This window comes from Triticum aestivum, chromosome 1D (assembly GCF_018294505.1).
Source record: "Triticum aestivum cultivar Chinese Spring chromosome 1D, IWGSC CS RefSeq v2.1, whole genome shotgun sequence".
Classification (NCBI taxonomy): Eukaryota; Viridiplantae; Streptophyta; class Magnoliopsida; order Poales; family Poaceae; genus Triticum; species Triticum aestivum.
The window spans coordinates 17,878,585-17,903,060 of NC_057796.1; the positions used below are offsets into that span (position 1 = coordinate 17,878,585).

The following is a 24,476-nucleotide window of genomic DNA, read 5'->3' on the forward strand; positions in this document are numbered from 1 at the left end:
TGGTCCACAATGCATGAATACTGACGGAACATACTTCAGGATCTAGCCCAAAACTAGTTGTCAACCAGTACTTCAACTGTCTAATGTCCAGTCTGTCCGGATTTGCTAGTGTCATGACGTCATTTTTAAACTCGCTAAGATCAACCCCCAACTCATTATATCGAACATTACCAGCGCCGTAGTAAACAGTCAGATTTACTGATTCAGACATTTTCACCTGTCAGACATTGTCATCTTCTCATTAATCACAACGAACACTAATATTACCCACTACACGAACTATGCGCTAAAATGCCTCCACAAATATATTAACACCACAATTCACAATATGACTTATATACACTAACTAAACTATACAATTTAGATAAAATTTGTGACGACATGGTTATACCTTCAAAGCGTGTGTCCCTAGCTTCTTGCTCCTCTCTTCGACTCAGCGGCACCGGCCACCTCACAGAGTACTTGCACCACCGAACAACGACACCGCCGCCCCCTCGACGACTGGAGGTTCAACTCTGTTCACCCCCCCCCCCAAGCCGCAGCTCCTCCTCAACACCTCCTCCTCCACAGCTGCTGCTCCTCCTCACCACCACCTACTGCCCAACCCCACATCCTCCTCCCCACCATGGCTCCTCCTCCCCACCATGGCTGGCTACTCCTCCCCAAACGCATAAACTATCCCATAGCAAGAAAAAACACCGTAGGCCGTCGGGGATTGCTACGATCTATCGATTATGTGGCTTGGATGTGAAAATGGGTGGCAAATGGAGGAGATCGGCGTGGGCGGCGAGCTACAGAGAAGAACGAGAGAGAGAAAGGAGAGAAAGAAGAACAGAGGCGAGAGGAAGGAGACGGGCGCGAGAGGCTTATCCAGACCCTTTCGGTCGATGGGTGGCCGAAGACCACTTCGGCCTCTGGGTGGCCGAAAACGGCCCTTTTCGGTCGCCTGGTGGCCAAAACTACTATTTTCGGCCGGGCCAACACCGACGCCATGTCTTCGGCCCAGAAGAGCCCGTCTTCGGTCAACGGCGGGCCGACGACCACTTTTCGGCCAACAGGTGGCCGAAAACTCCATTTTCAGCCCACACAAGGCCGACAGGGTCATACTTTTGAAAAAAAAAATTTGCATTGTGTCCTATAGTTTCCGAATTTGCTTCAAAAAACGTGATAGTTTTGAAAAAAAATCTCACCTTGAGATCCTAGCCAGCGCTCGAGAGTCCCTACTCGAAGCCCGTTAGCGTCAAAATGACGACCTTTCGCTGAAGAGAACCGCGAATGGGCCGGCCCATTTGGAGCTAGCGAATTCAGGTGCGCAAAGAAAAACTACACAGAAAGCAGTTGCCAGAGTGAGAACTTAAACTCGTGACCTCCCGCTAGGGGTTACCTCTTCGAAACCAATAGACCACACGAGTTAGTGCTAGAATTGCAGCGCCAAGATTTAAGAACCAATTTGCAACGCCTGATCAGTCAAAGTACTATGTACATGGCAGATCCGTTTCTTTTTTCAAACTTCTCAACATTTCTTTGGGGAAAAATGAAGTTTTTGAATAATGAATGAAAATCGTGAAGAAATTTATAAATTCGATCAAACTTTAAAAATGCGAAAAATATTGAAAACATGAACAAACATTTTGAACAATTTTTAAATATGCATTGAAAATTATGTGATATAGGCTGAACAAATTTTAAATACACATTGAACATTCTGTGATATACGCTGAACAAATATTTAAGTACACATTGAACATTTTAGTGATATACACTGAACAATATCTAAATACATATTAAACATTTTAATGATATACACTGAACAATATTTAAATACACACTAAATTTTTAGTGATATACGCTAAACAATATTTACACATTATTTTTATGTGAATCTATGTGGAATTCTTTTAAAATATACAATGAACATTTTTCAAAAATATGTTGAGCCTTTTCTTAATATAGGGCTAACATATGAAGACCATTTTTTACACTTGCAATGAACTATTTAGAAGACAAGAAAAATGTAACGAAAAGTAAAACGGAAAAGAAAAGAAACAGAAACAGAAAAAAGAAATGAAAGAAACAGGAAAAAGTAACAAAAAAGGCAGAGCAACGGTGGGCCGGCCCGAAACTGGAGCGAGTGTGGCCAGGCTTCAGCGAAGCCACATCTTTTTGACGCCTGCGCTCTGGGCGGTTGGTGTACCGCTGCTCTCACGTGCGCAGTCTCTTGGGCCGGCCCATTAGCATGAGCGCTCGCTTCGCTCGATCGCTCGACAGCAGCATTGCTCCTTCGATCGGTTCTGCTAAAAATAATCCCTAGTTTGGTCCTCCATTGATCGTTTGACCCTGGAAAACCGACTGTTTGACCCTGTTGACTCTTGACTTAACAAAATTTCGAAAAAAAACAGTCAAGGATAAAAACGGGTCAGCAATTGAGAAACGAATTATGAATTTGAAAGAAAAAAATCGCGAATACCAAAAAAATTAAGAATTGGAAAAAGGATCACGAATACCATTACCAGTAACTGACCCGTTGATTGTTAAATTGACCCATTGACCATTGGCTCAACTTTCAAAAAAGTTCACGAACTTGGAAAGTTCGCAGATTTCAAAACAAGTTCACAAACATGCAAAAAGTTCATGAATTTCGAAAAAACATTATCAAGTACTCAAAAGAGTTAATAAATTAATAAAACACGAAAAAGTTCAATTTTTTTTCTGAAAGTTTGTCCATTTGAAAAAAGTCCACGAAATTTGGGAGAAAATTCATTAATTTGAGAAAATTCACGACTTAGACATTTTGATAATTTTCAAAATGTTTGCAGTACTGAAAAAAATCATGAACCTGAAAAATTAATTGGATTGAATAAAACAATCAAAATTTAGGAAAAAGTTCATGAAATTTGCTAAAGGTTCACGAATTTGAGAGAAAAATATAAAAAAAGAATTTGAGAAAAAACAATTCATGAATTTGAAAATGTAGAAGTGAAAAGGTAAAAAAATAAAAAAAAAACTAAAAAGGGAAAAGAAAACGAAAAATGGAAAAAACCAGGCAAAAACCAACTGAAACCAGATAACGTTGGGCTTCTTTTTTTCCTATAATAGGGGCTGCCCTTTTAAGAAGGAAGTGCAGCGAGAGTGCACCAGGTACCATTTTTTCTCTATTTGGAGCCTGAAGCGCAAGATAGGAATTGGGATAATTACAAAATCATGACAAATTGGGCCAGGCAGCATGTAGGCCGTCATCTACTTGTTGGGCCTGTTCCCTGGTTGGGACGAGCGCAGGCCGACAAACGTAAAATAAGTGTCGGCTTTTTTTCGAATAAGTAGCAGCTTCGACTCGTTGGAATAATCCCATACTGATTTTGAAGCTGTGATTAGGCGGCTCGGGGAGCAATAAAAGCAGACCCAGGGACACCGATTAAAGCATACCTTTCTCAGCTTCTTGGCTAAGATCAAATGTAATATCTGTTCTTATCAGTTTAATATCTGATACATGCATCTACGGATTTATGAGATATTAAGTTAATTTTTCTGTGGGGGAGAATCCGCCTATTGGCCGTTCTCATGCGTCGTCCAAGCGTTGCACTATTGATTGTTGACTTGACCCATTGACCATTGGCTCAACTTTCGAAAAAGAACTTGGAAGTTCGCAGATTTCAAAACAAGTTCACGAACATGCAAAAAGTTCATGAATTTTGAAAAAAAGAGTTACTAAATAAAAAAAACACGAAAAGAGTTACTCAAGAGTTATCAAGTACTTTTCAGAGGTAAAGTTTGTCCATTTGAAAAAAGTCCATGAAATTTGGAGAAAATTGACTAATTTGAGAAAATTCACGACTTAGACATTTTGATAATTTTAAAAAAGTTTGCAGTACTGAAAAAAAATCATGAACCTGAAAAATTAATTGGTTTGAATTAAAAAAAATCAAAATTTAGGAAAAAGTTCATGAGCTCTCCCCTTTTTTCGCCCGACTCTTTGATCTTAAGAATGCTGGTTTTAAGAACAGTGATTGCCCTTCTCCGACCCTTACTGCCCAACCGGAGAGCGGACAGCTAATGTGTTCCACTTATTGAACAGGGTCTATGGTCGGTCCGTGACCCCTGGACGCCGAGGGCGTCCTTGGGGTGATCTCGTAGTTCCCCAAAGAAACCGGACATGAGAATTTATCATCATCCGGCTCGAGCAAGAGTGAAAGAAATAAGACCGCGGAAGATCCTTAATAGAATTAAGGCTTATAATGACTCAATGACTCTAGGCAAGAAAAGCTTTATCAGATTCTCTTTTCCGAAGTTGCACCTACAACTACTCATTGAAAATAATCATCTTGGTTTATTCAAATTGCAAGGACTCCCAAGCACACGTATTAACTAGAATATAGATAATAGAAGGCTTGTTATTTAACAGTATAACATAGACAACGGTAGCCCTCCCATTAACTACTTCATTTTCATTTATGAATTTCATAGTAATAGAAATCCACTATTTTACTAAAAATGGAACGAAATGAGATTGGATTGTTCCTCAGTTGAAAAGAGATGTCTTGAGCAATCAGAGAAGCACTTTGATAAACAGATTTGCCCATAAGGGCCATGCGGACTTGACGTCATCCCCACCTTCCTCCAGTATCTCACTGGCAGTCCCTCGTAAGTGTGGCACACACCTTTTTCTTTGTTTCAGAGCGGGGCACTATTCTAATTTTTTAGAAGAAATGGCCTTTATTATTTCTTTTTTATGGGGTTAATAAATATTAACCAAATTTAATTTAAGAAATGGTTCAGGAATTCTTCTATAATTTAAATGACTCAATAAAAGCTTTTTTATTCTTTTAGTTACTGATTTTTTTGTTGGATTTCACTCCATATTGCTCCTTTTTCCCAGAATTGAATTTTTTTTAAAGATTACTTCCGGATTTAGGCCGCGGAATTTTTACTCTTATAACGCGAATTGAATCTATTCGATTCACTCTTATGAAGCAACAAGAAAAAGAGATCACTCGAGGATCCAATATCTTATTCCACGAAGGAAGTATCCTGAAAATCCTTGATTTAACTAGCATAACTGGCCTCTGAGACCGTTTTGCTAGACGAGCTCACCCCGGTCTGTCGACCTCATGCGACATGGCACCGTTGCTCCAAAAGCCATGTCCTGTGCCGGATCTAGCTGACAAACCAACAACTGACTCGGTCCTCCCCGAGAGGCCCAAGTCCGTGGTTGGGCTTGCTTCCTATTCCGAACGGACATTCCGGGCAGAAACAAATTTTAAAGAACTTTTTGGTACACTTGAAAGGTACCCCATAAAATCGAAGCAGTGCCTCTTCTTCCAATGGTACTATAATCCCTATTCCTATCCCTTTATTCCCTTTTTTGGTCTATCTACATTTAAGGAAATTCATACGCTCCATGGACAGAGCAAAAAGTGGAGTTCAAAAGCAAGGCTATCCCCTTTGCCGTTACCGAGGATCTATCTTTGTCCCTTGATTCGAAACCGAGGAAAGCGTGCACTCGACCTCCTGGAAGGAATGCAATTATTCTCTTTCGTTGGTCAAACAATATGCCCTCCTCACTTGAGGAGAGTGAAGGTCATGACTTATTGAAGCAGAACGTCAATTGGCCAAGAGAAGGGGAACTCCTTTCGTCGGTAACTATTGAATTGCCCAGAATAAGCAATATTCACTGGACCAGCAGCACCTCCTCGAGTAAAGGCTTCCACAGCGGGTTGACCAAAATGAGGATCCCAAATCGCATGAAACGAAAGGGACAGTCTACCTCTCCCTTCCCTTTAAAAAAAGTTTGCCCGTTGTTTGTCTCAGTTAATACCCAATTTTTGGAGCTCTGTTGGCGAGTTCTATTTCTGCCTCCGAAGCGCCCTCTTTTTTTGAGTGGGAATTTTTCCAATAGAACTATGGAACCCCCGAGTGGTTGCGCTGCTAAAGGTTCACGTATTTGAGAGAAAAATATAAAAAAACGAATTTGAGAAAAAACCATTCATGCATTTGAAATGAAGAAGTGAAAAGGTAAAATAAATAAAACAAAACGAAAAAGGAAAAAGAAAACGGAAAATGGAAAATGGAAAAAACCAGGCAAAAAGCAACTGAAAGTGCCTGAAGCGCTTTTTTTCCTATAATATGGGCTGCCCTTTTAAGAAGGAAGTGCAGCGAGGGTGCACCAGGTGCAATTTTTTCTGTATTTGGAGCCTGAAGCGCCAGATAGGATTATAAAATCATGACAAACTGGGCCCGAGAGCATGTGGGCCGTCATCTACTCGTTTGGGTTCGTTGCTGGTTGGAGGAGGGCAGGCCGACGAACGTAAAATAAGAGTCAGCCTTTTTTATTTACTTTTTGCGTAGACGTGGTAGCTTTGAGTTGTTGGAATAATCCCATACCGCTTTATGAGCTGTGATTAGGCGGTTCACGGAGCAATAAAAGCAGACCCAGGGACACCGATCAGAGCATACCTTTCTCGGCCTCTTGGCTAAGATCAAATGTAGTATCTGTTCTTATCAGTTTAATATCTGATACATGAATCTACGGATCCATGAGATATTAAGTTAATTTCTTTGTGGGGAAGAATCCGCATATTGGCGGTTTTCATGCGTCGTCCAAGCGTTGCACTACTGCTTGGAACAGGCGCAACCCAACCAAAACAAAATAAATTGTTTGGTGCAAATTCGTGTGCAAAGCCTTTGCCTGGATCCAAAAGACCACAACTATGACAACATAGATTCGGTCTATGACTACATAGATTCGGTATGCAGAAGTTATGCTAGAACATTAAAGGTAAGCCTCCGATTTCACCTATGCTGAAGACCAATTCACAGAGAGTTGCAGCAAGTTTTACACGATCCACGTTTACAATGACGATGGTTTCTTCAAATCAGCTGTGTCACAGCATAGCATAGGCAAGTTACACAAAGCCGCAAATGAAATACACGCCGAGCACGCCACTTCCATAATTGATAGCTGATGAGCAACAAAAGGACAGCATGCCGGTGTCCTCGGAAGATGCTTACCCTGATTTCTCGAGTAGTCATGCCACGGGCCACCACAGGAAGTTATGCATGGAAATTTAATAAAATTGTTGGAGAGTGAAAGTTTTCATTCCTCTGCCATTGCATCACTTCCACGTGTAAGCACGCCAATCGATTCCCATTCCAGGGCACAGACGACATCCTGTGTACAAGGAGAAAATTAAAGCAAGTACAAGAAAGAAAAAGAAACTTTCTGTTTCCAACCTGGAGCAGACAAACTTACAGAAGGGTTCTGAGGATCGATATCAAAGGAGTTGATAGCACAGGGCTCGGCAAGCAATGCAAGAGGCCACTCATCTAGTGACAAAATTGTCACATCGTAAGCAATTTGCATGGAACAAGTCAACAATAGACACATTAATTCAACGCTTTCTGGGTAAAGGCTCACCTTGTTCGACGATTGCAAGGATTCCATCCTCTGAGCACAGCATCACAGGTAATATTCTTGTTGAGACAGACGAGATAATATCAGAAGACTGTGTGTAGTTGTCAAAAAGAACCTCCCAGACCTCACTCTCGCACAGGGGTTGTGCTGTTTCATCAAGGCCTACACCAGAGAGTGGTATTGGCTGCTGTGCCCAGCGGAGGTCCCAAGCAAATATTGTTCCTGAGGAGCCTCCAACCTACAAACAATCAGAGAGTCAGAAGTGATTTATATTTGTAGTAATGGCTCATCTAAACACTCCCATTAGAGCATCTCCAATAGACGGTCCAAATGTAAAAATACCTAACTTTTGGACCGTCTGGGGCAAAAACACTGCTCCAACAGACGGTCCATATGCAAAAAAAAATTGGACCGCGGCCTCCTCGTGATGTAAAATGCAACACCTCGCGATGCAAATATACATCACGAGATGCATCTGGTCCAAAACTAGCCGCCGCCCGCGAACGCCCAACCGCCACTTCATTTCCGTTCCCGCCCGCCCGCGACCCTCCCGGCCGCCGCCGCCCCCCGCCGTCCGGCATCGCCATGGCCGATGCCGACGACCCCGCCGCCTTCTCCGCCGCCGCCACAGCCGGTGGGCTGACCCACGTGGCCGCCGCCGCTGCCGCCACTGCCATCCCGCCCGCATCCGCGGCCATGCCGCCGCCCCCCACCCGCCGGCCCGGATTGGCGCCGCCCCGGCCAGTGGCCACCGCGCAGTCGGCGAAGCCGGCTAAGGGACGAGGAGGCAGCGTCAAACGGCCGGCCAACCGCAGCCGCAACCCGGCCGACAGTTCTACGCGGCCGTTGAAGCTCTCAAAGGCGGCCGCGGCGGCTCGGGGCGACGAGTCGCAGACGGTGCGGCCGGCGGCCTCCTCCTGCAACCACACATCCATTCCTCCACCTCCCCCGCCGCCACCGCCGGCCATGGAGGAAGATGTGGCCACGCCGACGGCCACCGCCTCCCAACATGTTCGACGAAATGTCGCAAAGGTATAAATTTTGCGGTTGTGCTCTCGTTTGTTGTTTCAAATTTTTTGTGTCCTTGATTGCTTGTGCGTGCAATTGTAGTGTTGATGATGAAGCTTTCATGCACGCAACAAATGTGGCAAATGATGATTACATATATGAGTCACAAGAATATGAAACCCAATATGATGATGACAATCTTGATGTGGATGATGAGGGCTTCATTGCCAAGGGAAGAAGTGGCAATTATAGCACCGCGGAGGATGTGTTGATATGCACCGCTTGGAAGAAAATCTCTCAAGATGCAAGCATTGGAAGCGAACAAACGGTGAGCACCTATTGGAAACGCATCAAGGAGTATTTCGATGAGCGCAACACAAGTGGTATCTTCCATTCGAGCGACTCTCTACGCCAACGTTGGTCCACCATCAACGCCGAATGCTCAAAGTGGGCCGGTTGCTTGTCAAATGTTGCTCGCATGAACCCAAGTGATTGCGGTGATAGTGATTTGGTAAATATTTCCTCTTCGTCCGTGCTTTGTCAAATATTTCCTCTTTGTTCACTATGTTGATGATGAAATGTTTCTTTGTAGAAAATGATTGCACAAGGATTGTTTCGGGAGAGGAACATGAAAGGCGAGAAGAAGAAAAGGAAAGGAAAAGCTTTCACTTTTCATCATTGCTACAAAGAGCTCAAGGATGTGGAGAAGTGGAAAACTAGAGAGACTTTTGAATCGTCGAAGAAGAAGAGTGTGTTGGTTGAGGATGAAGAAGATGTCGCCATTGAGGAGACGAGCCCCACTCCTCACTCCGCGACAAAATCTTATAGGCCCGATGGAAACAAGAAAGCGAAGGGAACCAAGGCCGGAGACAATGATCTCAAGGAAGGATTTGATGCCATTGTCATGGCAAGAAAAGAGTATGCCGAAGAGAAAAGAATGTTGAAGCTCAAGGAAATAGAGGACTGGAGTGAGGCCGAGCGGCGAAGGGCGGCGGCCGAGGAGAAGAGGGCGGCAGCCGAGGAGAGGTTGGCCGCGGCCGAGGAGAGGAAGGTGGAACTAGAGGAGAAGAAGGCCGCGGCCGACGAGAGGAAGATGGTAGAAGAGAGGACACTCAAGTTTATGTTCATGGACACATCAACTCTTGATGCCAAGGCAAAGGCATATGTTGAACTTTGTCGCGGTGAAATGCTCATGAAGAAGCAAATGCTCATGAGGCAAATGATGATGGGAGGAGGCATGGGAGGAGGCATGGGTGGAGCCATGGGTGGTGCCATGGGAGGTTACATGAACATGATTGGAGGTGCCATGAGTGGTGCATTTGGCGGAAACATGGGCGGTGGGTTCGGTGGCAACATGGGAGGTGGCTTTGGCGGCATGGGAGGTGGCTTTGGCGGCATGGGAGGTGCTTTTGGCGGCAACATGATGGGTGGCTTGGGAGGTGGCTATGGCGGCAACATGAGTGGCGTTGGAGGTGGATATGGCGGCAACATGGGACGCAATGAAGATGGTTCCGGTGGTGCTCACGGCAACGAGAGTTCACCGCTTGTTGAGAACGTCGACAAAGACGGTGATGGAGATGATGATCGTACCACGGTTCACAACACCAGCGGTGTTGATGACCCGAATGAGTGATATTCATGTGCATTTTAATTTCTAGGGCGAAAAACTTTGATTGAGACGATGCTCTTTTGGTAGACGAATTTGATACTATGATGGTGATGCACTTTTGATTGAAACTATGATGATGATGCACTTTATTTTCAAATTTTAGTTGCTATTTGAATGCAAAACCGCGGCTGAACAGTGGCTGGTAGCAGCCGTGCGGCCGTTTTCATCTTCATTTTGGACCATCTATTGGAGTTGCAAATTTGGACCATCATTTTGGACCATCTGTTGGAGTTGAGCTTTTTTCGGAGCTCCAAAACGCATTTTTTGGCGGTCCAAATTTTACATCTCCGGTTTTGGACCGCCAAATTTTGGACCATCTATTGGAGATGCTCTTAATTCGTTTCTAAATATCTGGCCAGTTACACGTACTTTAGACTTAACATTGTGATCCAAGTTCTGCAGCTCAATCACCTTGCCACTCGACAGTCAGCAGTTACTCCGTACCACTTCCTAGGCCCAGTCTCCCACACTACTAGGCTTACTTGACACATATACAAACCACAGATGCTGAATGTGCAACATAGAGCTGGACACTGCTGGGCTAACGAACCATTCCACTACGTATATTTTGTATGTCAGATAGTCAAAAAACTCTGAATATAATTCACAATGAAGAATTAGAATATCTTTGGTTGAGGTAAGTAACACTCACAGCGCATTGTTGTTTATCAAATGCAAAAAGAGTTCTGTTCAAAGCTTGCTCTTCTTTGGTAAATGTAGGAAGTGAAACTTTCAGAGCAAAGAGCAGCTAGTGCCTTTACAGTATAAGCTTAACAAAAGAGCAGCATCCACTCCCTATGTTGCACAATACTATTAAGCCCTTTGGTAATTCGATTTCACTCTTTTGGGGTATGCACAATATATGCTTAACATGGAAACAGTGTGCATAGCTTCAGAGGATTACGATGAAATCGGTAAAAGCATCCAACCCAAGGATATTGCAAAGATATTGGTCACCTTTACCTCTGAAAAGGCTTCAATTGTTATATACAAACCAAACAATATAGTACTTGATATACTCTGAAAGAGTAAAAGGGGCGCTATTCATAACAACTGCTGCCTCTGTACTATTTTTGACTAATATTTATTTATGGAAGACTGATTTACCTATGTATATTGATGATTTATTGACATAGGATTGCTCAGCCTCAATAAACTAAATCAGGGCCTGTTTCAAATACTGGAATTTTGCAGGTTTTGGGGATAGACGGAAATGTTCACTTAGTGTTGGATGTTCTATCCTACTGAATTTCATGTTACAAATTGGTCATATTGCTGTATATTGACACTAAGTTGCTTGACTTTCAGCTATATACATGAGTTCTGATGATGGGTAGTCGCACTACCATATCCCCGTGTGTGTGTATACCATATAACATGCCATAAGGGCGCAGGTGTACGCAAGACTAAGAGGCCATACATAGCACCACCGACCTAGGCGGCCTACGCTCTGGGTGTAAAGCAACCATTCCTTTCAGGTACTCATATCCGGTCCAGAGACCTACCCATATACGACAAGGATATCCTCATGTACAAGAATGGAGGTTACGTTTTATGGTCAACACGAGGCTAACAAATATCATAGGAAATTGTAAAAATGATGATTTATTTAACTACTATGCGTAAACTGAAGTGAGCATTCATTTGCCATTTCCCAGTTCATGTAAAGAGTGATATTGACCATACCACACAGACATGCTTTCTTGATGGATGTATATCAATGGAATGCACCATGCCGGTGGCGACACCACGACCCCTAAAAAATCACAAGTTCATCAAGTCAGCATAAATAGCACTACATGGTGCAGTCGGGATGATGAAAACTCAATGAAATGAAGTTTCACAGCGCAAAGATAATGATCATTTCTGAATTTTTAAACAGCTGATGTCGAGAAGCAACAGTTCAAAGAGGAATTTGCGTATCAATCGTGGACTAGATATCGACAGTAGACTATATTGGTTCAGCCACCAGTTGAAATTCGTAAGATATACATTTGGTGCCATATTAGAACATGTGAAAGAAGCTTGACCGTACAACTATATGTTTGCTGGGAGGCTACAGCTGGATCCACACGACTTGCGCGAGTAGACTTGGACCTAAAAGCCGTAATTTCTCTGAAAAGCCACAAACATCCAAAATTTCCACATCTCATTTAATAGAACAGGAACCAGCTAGTACCCACATTAGAGAATATCTTAGTAGTACACTATGGTTCAAACATAAGCACACATGACTGCAGCCTATGAAGTTTGGCGTCTGCAATCTTATGAGTTGCTACTAATCCGGAAATAAAATGAAGAATATGAGCAAATGAGCAATAGCCTTCAGGAAACAGGCTATAAAATTTACATAATATTTTGAAACATATTGTACCGAACATAATCATCTGATCCCTACAAGAACAAGCTGGTCACATGTTGACATGAGACCATAAACTTAGTTTTATTTGTAAATACTATAGCACAATGACATGCATACCATAATCAGATAACCAAACTAGTGAAGTGTAGATCCCCAAATTTCAGAGCAATCCGCAGAAGGAGCGCCCAGTGAGCATACACCGCGTACCCACAACTGATCACTTTCAGGCAGCAGAAACTGTAAGAGCCGGCACTCACCAGACGCCCTTGCACTGCGCCACCACGGCGTCCCCTTTCCTGCGGTCCCACCACTGCACGCCGCAGCCGGCGCCGCCGGTGGCGAACTCGGCGGACGACGCCCATCTCGCCGCCCCGTACCCCGACATGCCCTTCCCATCCCACACCCTCCTCGCCACCACCCTGCCGTCGCCGCCGTCCGACACCACGTGCACCCTCCCGTCCTCCCCCGCCGTCACCCACCCCTCGCCGCCGCAGTCGAGCCCGCGCACGGGCCCCACATGGAACCCCGCGCCGCCGGGGACGGACACCGCCGAGTCGGTGTCGAAGGAGGAGGGGAGGAGGTGGAGGGAGCCGGAGGAGGTGGCGGCGGCGAGGACGGAGGGGGAGCAGCGGAGGGCCGTGGGCCGGGAGGGGAGCGGGAGGGAGGCGAGCGGGGAGGCGGGGTCGTGGAGCGGGAGGAGGCTGAGGCGCGAGGAGGCGGGCACGGAGGGGTCGTGGACGGCGGCCGCCAGGAGGCGGCCGGAGGAGGCGGAGGACGGGAGCCAGCGGACGAGGTCGATCGAGAAGGGGAGCGGGTGGCGACGGAAGGAGGGAGGGTCCGCCATTGTTGGCTGTTGCTTGGAGGGTTTGGGGCGGTGGTGGTGGCGCTGGCTTGGAGTCGCGCTCCCACCGGCGGCGGAGCTAGGTTTCACGGGCGGCGGCGCGAGCGAACGGCGACGGAGAGTAAAGGGGCGTCGCTGGTTCTGGGCTGTCGTCTATGGGGAATTCTGTTCGTGGGCTGCACTGCACAGCCTTTAAACATCCCTGGCCCAACATTAATACAAAATTATGAAAATGGTCTATCCTAAAAAAAAGTAATGAAAATGGTCCCTATCTCTCTTTTGCATCTCTTTCTTCGTATATCTGTTATGCTACATAAACAAGGACATGTAAAATGTAATGCGGCATATATAATATGGAAGAGTTTCTCATACTAATTTTTACTCCCTCCGTCCCATTATATAAGAACGTTTTGCAAGCTGTTTTATATTATGGGACGCAGGGAGTAGTATATTTTAGAATTTAGATGGTGCTAAGACCCCCTTGATCTTCTGTACATAATGAGCTCTTTCGTGCAGCTCATCGTGTACGCGTTGTACTCCCTCCGTCCGGAAATATTTGTCGGAGAAATGGATGAATCTAGACGTATTTTTGTTATAGATACATCCAATTTTATCCATCAGGACGAAGGAAGTAGATTACTAAAATGAGCAGTACATTCATGTAATTTTCATGCGTACGGCCATCATGCATGGCATCCATGTACATGAATTGCATACTGGAGGCATGAATGAAGGGTCTATAAATTGAGACTGTGTTCAGCAACCTATGCATCAATCGAGAGGATATATATGAGGATATGGGGTCATGCAGAAGAAGAAAAATGGTTGTGTAGTTATTTTTGTAAGCCCTACATGTGAGCTGGGATATTAGAGGATACCTGAGATGTTACATGGAGCTTGACTGTGGGGTTGTTCATGTGAGAGATGCTTTACCCCAATGTGAGAGGATAGATATGTGCTTTGCTTGTAAACCCTGACTAGCACACACCTGCTATCAGGCCTCGACGCTTGTTTGTGGTGAGGGCTTCTTCGGTGGTCGTCGATGGTGGAGTCAAAGCTGCCCTCGTGGAGGTGTGATGATGATGACACCGGGTTGCAACCTCGACGACGCTTTTCTCCTCGGCGACGTGTGTGCGTTCTTATGTTGGTGGCCAGGTTGCCCATGGTGCCTTGTTTTAGCGGGCATGATGTGACGGCTTTCGCTCAGTTTTTCGGTAATCAACCGGGCAATTCTCTTTGATCTTTTTTAATTAATCGGGCCCTAAAGGGCCGCGTCTCAAAAAAAATGAACGAAAAGAGACTGCCAATAAACATCAACGGAGGATGGTTAGAAAGATAGATTACAAACTCTAGAACAATTGGTTTGTGACATCCTCAAAAAATGCACTGACTCTGTAGAAAAAGTTAGCTTGCTAAATAAAAATTGGATGGAAAAGAATAGAATATCATTTTCAATTCATGAAAACTCACATGTACATTGCTTCACGTCTGCCCAACTCTTAATTAATTAGATGGATATCTCTGGTCATCTTTCCTCCAAGTCCGGCAATGGCCGCTGCCGCATTCGTCCCTCGGAGGCTGGCACCTTGGTCTCCGCCGCCGAGGAAATGTGATCTAAAATCTGCACACACACAAAAAAAAACTCACACCACCGTACTATAGAACAGAGGAGAGTTAGTTAAATGCAGCACACATGTGCTCGCCACACCATATTGTTTCTAAGAGAAAGCAGAGTTAAATGGAACAGCAGTCTTGGCCCATATGGTCTCACCTGCTAGTCAGGCCTTGGTCCTGAGGTGGCTAAAAATGTAGTACCACCACGCCGAGAGAAGAGGCTTGTGACCAACATATAAGGTGATCTCCAATGGTCCACCTAGTTGAGGCACTAGGAGGAAGTATGCTACATGTACACACACCACACCCACACAATAGCGCGTGCGCTCTCGTGGATATTCACGGCCGGCCGCCTTCACCCCCTCCTCCTCCCCCACCCCCCTTAACTAATTTCATGTCTTTTCTTTGGTCAGCAACTTCACCGAGTTCTCTACATAAGATCTCTTTCGTGTAGCCCATCGTGCACACGTTGTATAACCCTGCTATTCTGGTTCATAGTCCATTGTCGAGCGACATGTGAAATGACAAGGGATGCAAGGATCCAAGACATTTTCAAGAAGGGCTTGTCGCTCCAATTCAAGTTAAATTTGGAGCTATAATCTCTAGAGCAGTATCTTGCTTCACTGGAAGTCCGTAAGCAAAACTTTGGTAATACCCCCCCCCCCCCCCCCCCCCCGCGTTGAATTAATTTCATGTCTTTTCTTTGCTCAGCAACTTCACCAAGTTCTCTACATAATGAGCTCTTTCATGCAGCCCATCATGTACACGTTGTATAAACCCTACTATTCTGGATCATATTCCATTGTCGAGCGACATGTGAAATGACAAGGGGTGCAAGGCTCCAAGACATCTTCAAGAAGGGCTCGTCGCTCCAATTCAAGTAAAATTTGGAGCTATAATCTCTAGAGCAGTACCAAAGTTGGAATAAACTGTTTCACTGGAAGTCCGTAAGCAAAACTTTGGTATTGCTTCATATGGTTTCGGTAAGATCGTGATAGTGACTTTTGTACTACTTATTTGATGAATGCTTCTACATATTTCTAGGTTGTGCATTTCTATGTTTTGTTATTGTATTCTCTCTCAAACCCTGCCCTGTTAATGAAGTTCACGAAGTCATCAGAAGATAACGTCTGAGAACGCCCATTGCCTCATGCTTAGTCAACTTAATTTTTCTTTGTCTACTTTGTAATGTCCGAGACTGTCCTACAATTCTCCTTGTAAAATATCAGGTTTCACTTGAAATGAAGATCTACTGCCAATGTTTGAATTCTCATATTCCATCGATTCAAATTTTGAATCTATTTCCCGAAATTTCAAATTAAATACAAATTTTAACAGGAAAATTTAATAATATATGAATTAAAGCTTTTTTCTACGTGCGGCGGTAATCGTGATGGAAATGCATGCTGTCACCCTTGTCTGGCCCCATATGTAAGCAGGCAGGTCGGCAACTTTTGGGCCCATATGTCAGCAGCATTTACCAGTCAAAACTGGCGTCGGCTTATTACTGACGGGACCGTTGGCGATAAAACCCACAACGGACCCACATGAAAGCAGCCACGTCAGCAATTGTTGGCCCCGCTTGTCAGAATGTTTGACAGGTGAAACCCGCGGACCGATCACTGGTGACAGATTATCGTCACCAAAAACTATCTTAGGCGACAGATTGGCCTATCAAAGGAGACATTCCGGGCCGTCACCGAAAATGGCCAATAGGGATATTTTTTTGGTTCGTCACCTAAGACACGATCTTGCATGACGGAGGAAGTGGTACCGTCAAGATTTTATTTTTTATGACGACGCTTCAGTGATGGTGAGAGTGATGCCTAGAAAACGTAAACATGACATTTTCTGTGACGAAAAACAGTTTTGCGTGACACAAGTGAAACATCGCAAAATAGACGAGATTTTGTAGTGTGTCCCATTTCAGTGCAATGTTCCATGCTTACATTTGCTCTTATGACAACTTAGTTATAGATTTTCACAGATAATGAAATGGTACAATATCCTAAAGGAGCATTTCCATTATAACTCTTGCAGGTTATTTGGACCCCGAGGAGCCGTCGGATCCGTAGATGACAAATTTGAAGTATTCTACATCGATTTTGGTAACCAAGGAGTGGTTCCTTATAGTATCATACAACATGCAAATGCGTCAGTATCCTCTTCTGCTCTTGCTCAGTTGTGACGATAGCCTTTCCAGTCGCACCCTTTCTGAAGCTGGCAATATTAAGCCATTAGAAAGGATAGTTGATGATTCTCACTTTGAAGATCCTACCTCATCATCATATTGAAGTATGTTGGTGGTTGGGTACCGAGCATATTTTATGATAGAAGCTTGCCGTGTGTTTTGTCAACTGTTGAAGAAGAGAGGATTGTCTAGTTGTTTTTGTAAATATACCTTCTACTAGGATTATCCTGAATAGTCAATTGTTGCAGAAGACATTTGTCTAATCACTTTTTTTGTACATCAGTGCCATCAAGGATCATCCTAGACCAGTGGACGTGCATAAGTAAGATAGGTGCGCACATGAACGCTCAGGACTAACAAACTAAAAACCATATCTAGTACAAAAATTTAGCAACAAAAAAACACAGTAAATCCCCGTCGATGCACCCTTTCTAAGAAAAACACTGATTATTGTATAAATGTGAAGGTAATTGTTAAACACAAGAAAACCCTAATTCTTGTCAAAGCACAAATAGAATCCCAGATGAATATGCACCAATGTAAAATACTCCAGTATATATGTTCCAACACTCTCTCTAAAGTCTAAACTCACCAACTATATATAATAATCCATGAAGTTTGTGCCCTAGCTAGCCCGATGAAGACTCCTCCAGCTGCTTCTTGGATCCTTTCTTTCTAGCAATAAAGTCAATGCACTTTTTTTTTGCGCATAATAAAGTCAATGCACTTGTCCTTCAACTCTGGGCAATTGTACATCTCAGCGCAAGCTTGAATATCTGTAACTGTATCCATCGACACATTATCCCATAACTTTTGGACACACATAAGCTTTAGCCGGTCTAGTGCGTACCGATCTGCAGCGGCAAGTAATAAATCAAACAATACGTCATTGGATGGGTTATCCTGTGTAGTAGTAGGAAACTCATCCGTGTATATGAACCGAAGCATATGTTTGAATGTAGCGGGTGTGATATCATGCAGCGTGATGGATGACATTGCAGCTTCGGCCATGGACCCAAAAAGCTCTGCCTTGAAGACGGGCGAGCGGGCTGCAAGAATCGCTCGGTTCGCCGGGAATGTCTCGCCGTCAACGGTAAACGACACGTCCGTCCCATGTGGCTGATCCAGTAAGCAGCCGAGTTGGTTCCCGATGTCGGAAGGCGGCACGGTGACAGGTGTATCACGCATGACGATGATGGTGCATACAAACGTGATGTGCCCATCAATAACATAGTTTTCCTCGAGGACCGTTCTGGCCACGAACCGATGATATCCCCAGTCGTCACGCTTTAAAGGGTCGCCCTTGATTTCGAACTTATGAAGTCGAGTCGTCTTTCGTGCTTCTGATGGGTCGTCATTTATGTCCATCAAGAAGGCGTCGAAGATTGCATGTACGCTTCTGGAGCTGCTCATGTGCCTAAGGTACAGGGAAACATAATTTCCATTGTCCTTGTCGGAGTACTTTTCTGGTCCCCGCGGGTAACAGTCGATCCTCCACAGGTGTTGGCCGACGGAGACGGCCTCAGAGCAGACGACATCGTCGACGCTAAGGCGCTTGACTTGCTCGTAGTCTAGCCTGAACTGGAGGACTGCAGAATCCATCGGAGTCGTCGTCGTGCAGGCCGGCGGCGGCTCTGTGGTTGTGCCTCCCTTACTCACTGTAGTTACAATCAAATGAAGCAACAGTTAAATACACTATAGTTCTCAAACCGAAAGATCCAAAGAAACGTGAGTCCACCCACCGGCTTGCCTACCCCCACAGGTGGTGGCGGCGATCGGTGGTGAGAGTGAGGCTGCTCTTCCGGCCATCCAAGGCGCTCAACCGCCGCGGTCCTTGCCGAAGCCGCCACGATCGGTTGTGTTGGGTCGCCTGGTCGTCGCTCTCGTGGGCTCGCTCCTCGGTGGCTAGGGTTTCGTGATCTTGACCTCCAACGTATTGCTCTTGGTCTCCAGAGTCCTGATGATAGCTATACGGTGATTGTCGTTAAGATTTTTCTGGGTCTGTTCCCATGTACGTTTAGGCGTAGACTCTTTTGGCCGGCCCATCAAAAGCTAATGTTAGCCCATGTTGCGTCGCTGTAGGTGTAGACTCTTTTTTTTTTCTTTGCGGGGCCTGTAGGCGTAGACTGAACTTTTTTTTAAAACGTAACGGATGTCAAGTAGGAAAAGCCCACGCAACCCCTCCCAAAAAAGAAAAGGAAAAGCCTATGCGCTCCATGTCTTTCTTTTCTTTTGAGAAATCTGCCCACTTTGATTTGCAATAATGTTCATCGGTACAAGGTTTTGGTCATGGGGTATACCAACCAAATATGACGCCCAATACCTAGATTACAATCAAATTTGACGAGATGATGAGCTTCAAAATTAAAAACTCTACGTTCATGAATAAAACTACATGAACTATAAGCACCCTTTCTATCAATGATCTCCCGGATAATATCTCCATGTCTGCCACCAGAGCCTTGCTTTATGTCGTTCACCACCCCTTCATAACCTGATGCAATGTGAAGTCTTTGTAGATCAAGATCACCAGCCAATGCCAGGGCTTCTTGTGCTGCATATGTTTCCAGTATGGTTGGGTTCGTTATACACCCGAAAACAACTTCCGACGTTTTGATCTCTACATACTGCCACTACAGCTCCACACTGACCCTGCCGATTGATTGCCCATCTACGTTCAATTTCATATGATCCTCCAGCGGGGGGAGCCAACGCTGCACTGCAACAACTCTTGGGATAGGTCCTAGCTTCCGTTGTACCAACCGGACCCGGCTACGGCAACGATCTATGATCCAACATGTAGTGGTTTTGAAGGAATGTGTTTGGTTTGGGCTCCGGAAGATCGCTTCATACACCACTTTTCTTCTTACGTACAAAATAGACCATAGTGTCACCACCATCAGTGAGAATTGCTCTTGACTCAAACATTTCTGCATCTCAAAGTTGAAATTCTTGGCATTTGGTTCCTTGTTGTCGGTCATATGATCAACAACCTCCTCGTCCGACAAAGCACAGATGCAACGCGCCATGGTGCAACTTATCAACGCATGCCTCCACAAATCTTTGCCACCACACATCGGGCATGTATCAGCAGTTGACATGTTTCTTTTCTGGAGTAGATCAAAGGTAGGCAACGAATGGTGAGCTAGTCTCCACAAGAACACCTTGGCCTTTGAAGGAACCAAAAAATTCCAAATAGATCATGCTTTCCCCTATCTCGTGCTATCAGACGCACCACTTCTACCATCTAGCCAATCCTCGTGCTAAGTTTTGGTTTTAATTATTAGTTTGTATACTGAACTCAATGAAAATAGGCCCCTTTTCCTATCTGGCTGCCACACCCAGAAATCCTCCAAGTTCCTAGTGCACACAAGAATTTTCACAATTGCGTCAGCGTCAATAGGCATAAAATTAGTTCGGATGAACTCCTCGTTCCATTGAGCAGTAGCCTATGCGCTCCATGACTAAGCTCCAACCACTGATAACCTTGTTACAAGGCGTGGGGATGAGATTATTTGTGGCGGGTGAGGCATTGTGCCCATTGAATAACTGAGCTCTGGTGAACATGTACTCTTCATTGAATAATTGAGCGATGTGAATATATAAATATGCAGAATGGTATGAAGCATTAGTAATGTGAATAAAAAATTATAACTCCTATATTTGCATAAATAAAAATTAGGATACCCTAAAGTACAAAAAGCTTAAGTGTTGCTGCCCTCATACTACAGCCTAAATGAGTTAGGATGGACCAACTTCCCTGAGGAGAGCTACCACGAGATTGTTGGGGATCGTAGCAGAATTTTAAAATTTTCTACGCATCACCAAGATCCATCTATGGAGTTTACTAGCAACGAGGGAAAAGGAGTGCATCTACATACCCTTGTAGATCGTGAGCGGAAGCGTTCAAGTGAACGGGGTTGATGGAGTCGTACTCGTCGTGATCCAAATCACCGATGACCGAGCGCCGAACGGACGGCACCTCCACGTTCAACACACATACGGAGCAGCGACGTCTCCTCCTTCTTGATCCAGCAAGGGGGAAGGAGAGGTTGATGGAGATGCAGCAGCACGACGGCGTGGTGGTGGAAGTAGCGGGGATCCCGGCAGGGCTTCGCCAAGCGCAAGCGGGAGGGAGAGGTGTCACGGGAGGGAGAGGGAGGCGCCAGGGGCTGTGGTGCTGCTGCCCTCCCTCCCCCCACTATATATAGGCCCCCTGGGGGGGGGGCGCCGGCCCTGGGATCCCATCTACAAGGGGGGGCGGCGGCCAGGGGGGAAACTTGCCCCCCAAGTCAGGTGGGGCGCCCCCCACCCCCAGGGTTTCCAACCCTAGGCGCAGGGGGGAGGCCCATGGGGGGCGCCCCAGCCCACTAGGGGCTGGTTCCCTTCCCACTTCAGCCCATGGGGCCCTCCGGGATAGGTGGCCCCACCCGGTGGACCCCCGGGACCCTTCCGGTGGTCCCGGTACAATACCGATAACCCCCGAAACTTTCCCGGTGGCCGAAACTGGACTTCCTATATATAATTCTTCACCTCCGGACCATTCCGGAACTCCTCGTGACGTCCGGGATCTCATCCAGGACTCCGAACAACTTTCGGGTTTCCGCATACTAATATCTCTACAACCCTAGCGTCACCGAACCTTAAGTGTGTAGACCCTACGGGTTCGGGAGACATGCAGACATGACCGAGACGCCTCTCCGGTCAATAACCAACAGCGGGATCTGGATACCCATGTTGGCTCCCACATGTTCCACGATGATCTCATCGGATGAACCACGATGTCGAGGATTCAATCAATCCCGTATACAATTTCCTTTGTCAATCGGTATGTTACTTGCCCGAGATTCGATCGTCGGTATCCCAATACCTTGTTCAATCTCGTTACCGGCAAGTCTCTTTACTCGTACCGAAATGCATGATCCCGTGGCTAACTCCTTAGTCACACTGAGCTCATTATGATGATGCATTACCGAGTGGGCCCAGAGATACCTCTCCGTCATACGGAGTGACAAATCCCAGTCTTGATCCGTGTCAACCCAACAGACACTTTCAGAGATACCTGTAGTGTACCTTTATAGTCACCCAGTTATGTTGTGACGTTTGGTACACCCAAAGCACTCCTACGGCATTCGGGAGTTACACGATCTGATGGTCTAAGGAAAAGATACTTGACATTGGAAAAGCTCTAGCAAACGAACTACACGATCTTTGAGCTATGCTTAGGACACTAGTAGAAAACTGGGCTTCGGTCACAGGGCAATATTCACATTAGTCCCGGTTCAGTCACGAACCGGGACTAATGTGAGCATTGGTCCCGGTTCGTGCGGCCAGGGGCATGCCGGGCCTCGTGGGGGCATTGGTCCCGGTTCGTCCGGACCCTTTGGTCCCGGTTGGTGGGACAAACCGGGACCAATGGGCCACGCTCCTGGCCCACCACCCTTTAGTCCCGGTTCCTACCACAAACCGGGAATAAAGGGCCGGTCCTAGTTGCGGCCAGTGTTTAGTCCCACCTCGCCAACCGAAGGGCGCTGACACCAGTTTATAAGCCCGTCCCTCTATGCCTTGTTGAGCTTCTCTTAAAGTGAAAATAGATGCCCTTATATAGGGAATTTCACCTAAATTCATAGTAAATTTCATAGAAATGTACTATGAATTTAGGTTTAATTTTCTCTATAAGCGCATCTATGTTCATTTTTTTATATTTATAAAATAAATAAACCTTAATAAAATAAATAAAACTAAATAAACCTTAATAAAATAAAATAAAATAAACTATAGTAACTACAATAAATTAACCTTGATAAATTAAGTAAAAATAGCAGCAGTAAAATAAATAAAAATAAAATAATTAAAGTAAAATACATAAGTAATTAGAAATAAAATAAATAAGTTTTTTGTTGTAAGTAGAAACAAAACAAAACAAATAAAGCAAAAGAGAAAAAAACAGAGGAAAAAAATTATGCCACCTACTGGGCCACCACGACCTGAATACGACTAGAAACCCATCCATGGGCCAGGATTCAGGCCCGCAGAAGGCCCAGTAGGCCCACAGGCAAATAGTGACAGAATAGGCCCGTAAGCCTGCATTTGAGAGGAGCTCGAAGTGGTCAGCGCAGCTGCGCTTATAAACCACTGTCGAAGCCTCTCGGCTAGCGAGGTGGGACTAAACATCCCACCGCACCGCGCCAGTTCCAGCACAAGGCCTTTGGTCCCAGTTGGTGCCACCAACCGGGACTAAAGGGGGCATTGGTCCCGGTTCGTGGCAACAACCGGGACCAAAGGCCTTTGGTCCCGGTTGGTGCCACGAAACGGGACCACTGAGTTCCCTATATATACCCCATCGCCACAGCAGAGCACTCCACAGTGCTCTGTTTTTTCTGGCCGGCGAGGGAAGGGCATTTGGGTGCTCTAGCTCACCTCCTATGCACATGAGGTGTTCGATGAAATGTCTGAGCCACACTAGTTAATCTTTGTCCTCTCGAAACTAGACCTCCGAGCTCCATTTTCCCCGAGATTTGTCTAGGTTTAGCGGTCCGTCACGTCCCGTCCCCGCCTTCACCGCCGTCGATCGCCCGCGCCGATCTTGTCGCCAGCACCACCATGGTGAGCCTCTTGTTCTTATTTTCTTTCTGAAAGGAAAAAATTCTTACTTTAGATAGTTACTTGTCTAATTTTGTTACTTTTATTATTCCTTCTTATTACATAGTGCAATGGTTTTGGTATCCGCCCCCATCGGCCCTCGTCCTGTCTATGATTCGGATGTGGTATATATTATCTTTTTATAACTATTTGGTTCATTTATTGTTTATGACAAATATACCGACCAACGTGACATAGATTTTATTTATCTAGGAGGTGGTTGAACCGGAAATTCTAACCGACCCTATTATCGAGAGGTTAAATTTAGTTGAAGAAGAAAACAATTATTTGAAGGAAAAAATAAAAAAAATTGAGGAGGAGAAGATGATATTGGAGTTGCATGTTGCGGATGTCGTCGATGATCACAAGATCAAGATGGATGCAATGCGCTTGAAGATTAGAAAGATTAGAAAATATGCCATTCATACTGAGACTTGGTATCATTATGTTGTTGGATCAATTGTTACCTTGGTTGCGATTATGATCGCATTTGTTTTCGCATTGAAATGTTTTACATAGTTTCAATGTATGGTTTAATTAATTAGATGCTCTGGAGAGCTATATATATGTTGTTAGATGAGAACTATGTGTGTACTTTGGTTTTAATGTGATGATGAACTTCTATTAATTTGGTACTTAATTATCTATTCATGATGTTCTGTAATGGTTTTTGACACACTTAATTATATATAATGCACGCAGATGAACCGGCAATGGATGTACGGTGACAGACACACCTCC

At 45.0% G+C, this 24,476-nt stretch overlaps 2 protein-coding genes, 1 non-coding gene and 1 pseudogene across 3 annotated transcripts; 2 read left to right on the forward strand and 2 right to left on the reverse strand.

Moving 5' to 3' along the window:
• Positions 1–3,419: 3,419 nt before the first annotated feature.
• On the forward strand, positions 3,420–3,603 carry LOC123183716 (uncharacterized; annotated as a pseudogene).
• A 2,843-nt stretch (positions 3,604–6,446) lies between these two features.
• On the forward strand, positions 6,447–6,633 carry LOC123183715 (U2 spliceosomal RNA). Its single transcript, XR_006492748.1, has one exon. It is a non-coding gene; the product is annotated as a U2 spliceosomal RNA (small nuclear RNA).
• A 124-nt stretch (positions 6,634–6,757) lies between these two features.
• On the reverse strand, positions 6,758–13,458 carry LOC123179990 (nuclear pore complex protein NUP43). Its single transcript, XM_044591932.1, has 5 exons — positions 12,705–13,458; positions 11,772–11,841; positions 7,412–7,646; positions 7,247–7,320; positions 6,758–7,165 (listed from the first exon to the last, which is right to left on the reverse strand). The coding sequence occupies exons 1-5, from the start codon at positions 13,289–13,291 to the stop codon at positions 7,091–7,093; spliced, it is 1,041 nt and encodes a 346-aa protein (XP_044447867.1). The 5' UTR covers positions 13,292–13,458; the 3' UTR covers positions 6,758–7,090.
• A 4,102-nt stretch (positions 13,459–17,560) lies between these two features.
• Positions 17,561–19,047, reverse strand: LOC123163214 (BTB/POZ and MATH domain-containing protein 2-like). Its single transcript, XM_044580959.1, has 2 exons — positions 18,836–19,047; positions 17,561–18,751 (listed from the first exon to the last, which is right to left on the reverse strand). Exons 1-2 carry the CDS (start codon positions 18,900–18,902, stop codon positions 17,781–17,783), a joined length of 1,038 nt encoding a protein of 345 aa, XP_044436894.1. The 5' UTR covers positions 18,903–19,047; the 3' UTR covers positions 17,561–17,780.
• Positions 19,048–24,476: the final 5,429 nt, after the last annotated feature.

What these genes read in the sequence shown, in the direction of transcription:
- LOC123179990 (XM_044591932.1), bottom strand. Translation starts at nt 13,291, where the DNA reads ATGGCGGACCCTCCCTCCTTCCGTCGCCACCCGCTCCCCTTCTCGATC. An exon ending in CAAGAAAGCATGTCTGTGTG is followed by an intron (nt 7,647 to 11,771) that starts GTATGGTCAATA and finishes GATTGTTTGTAG; the next exon opens with GTTGGAGGCTCCTCAGGAAC. An exon ending in TCGATCCTCAGAACCCTTCT is followed by an intron (nt 7,166 to 7,246) that starts GTAAGTTTGTCT and finishes CCTTGTACACAG; the next exon opens with GATGTCGTCTGTGCCCTGGA.
- LOC123163214 (XM_044580959.1), bottom strand. Translation starts at nt 18,902, where the DNA reads ATGGCCGGAAGAGCAGCCTCACTCTCACCACCGATCGCCGCCACCACC. An exon ending in CTGTGGGGGTAGGCAAGCCG is followed by an intron (nt 18,752 to 18,835) that starts GTGGGTGGACTC and finishes TTGTAACTACAG; the next exon opens with TGAGTAAGGGAGGCACAACC.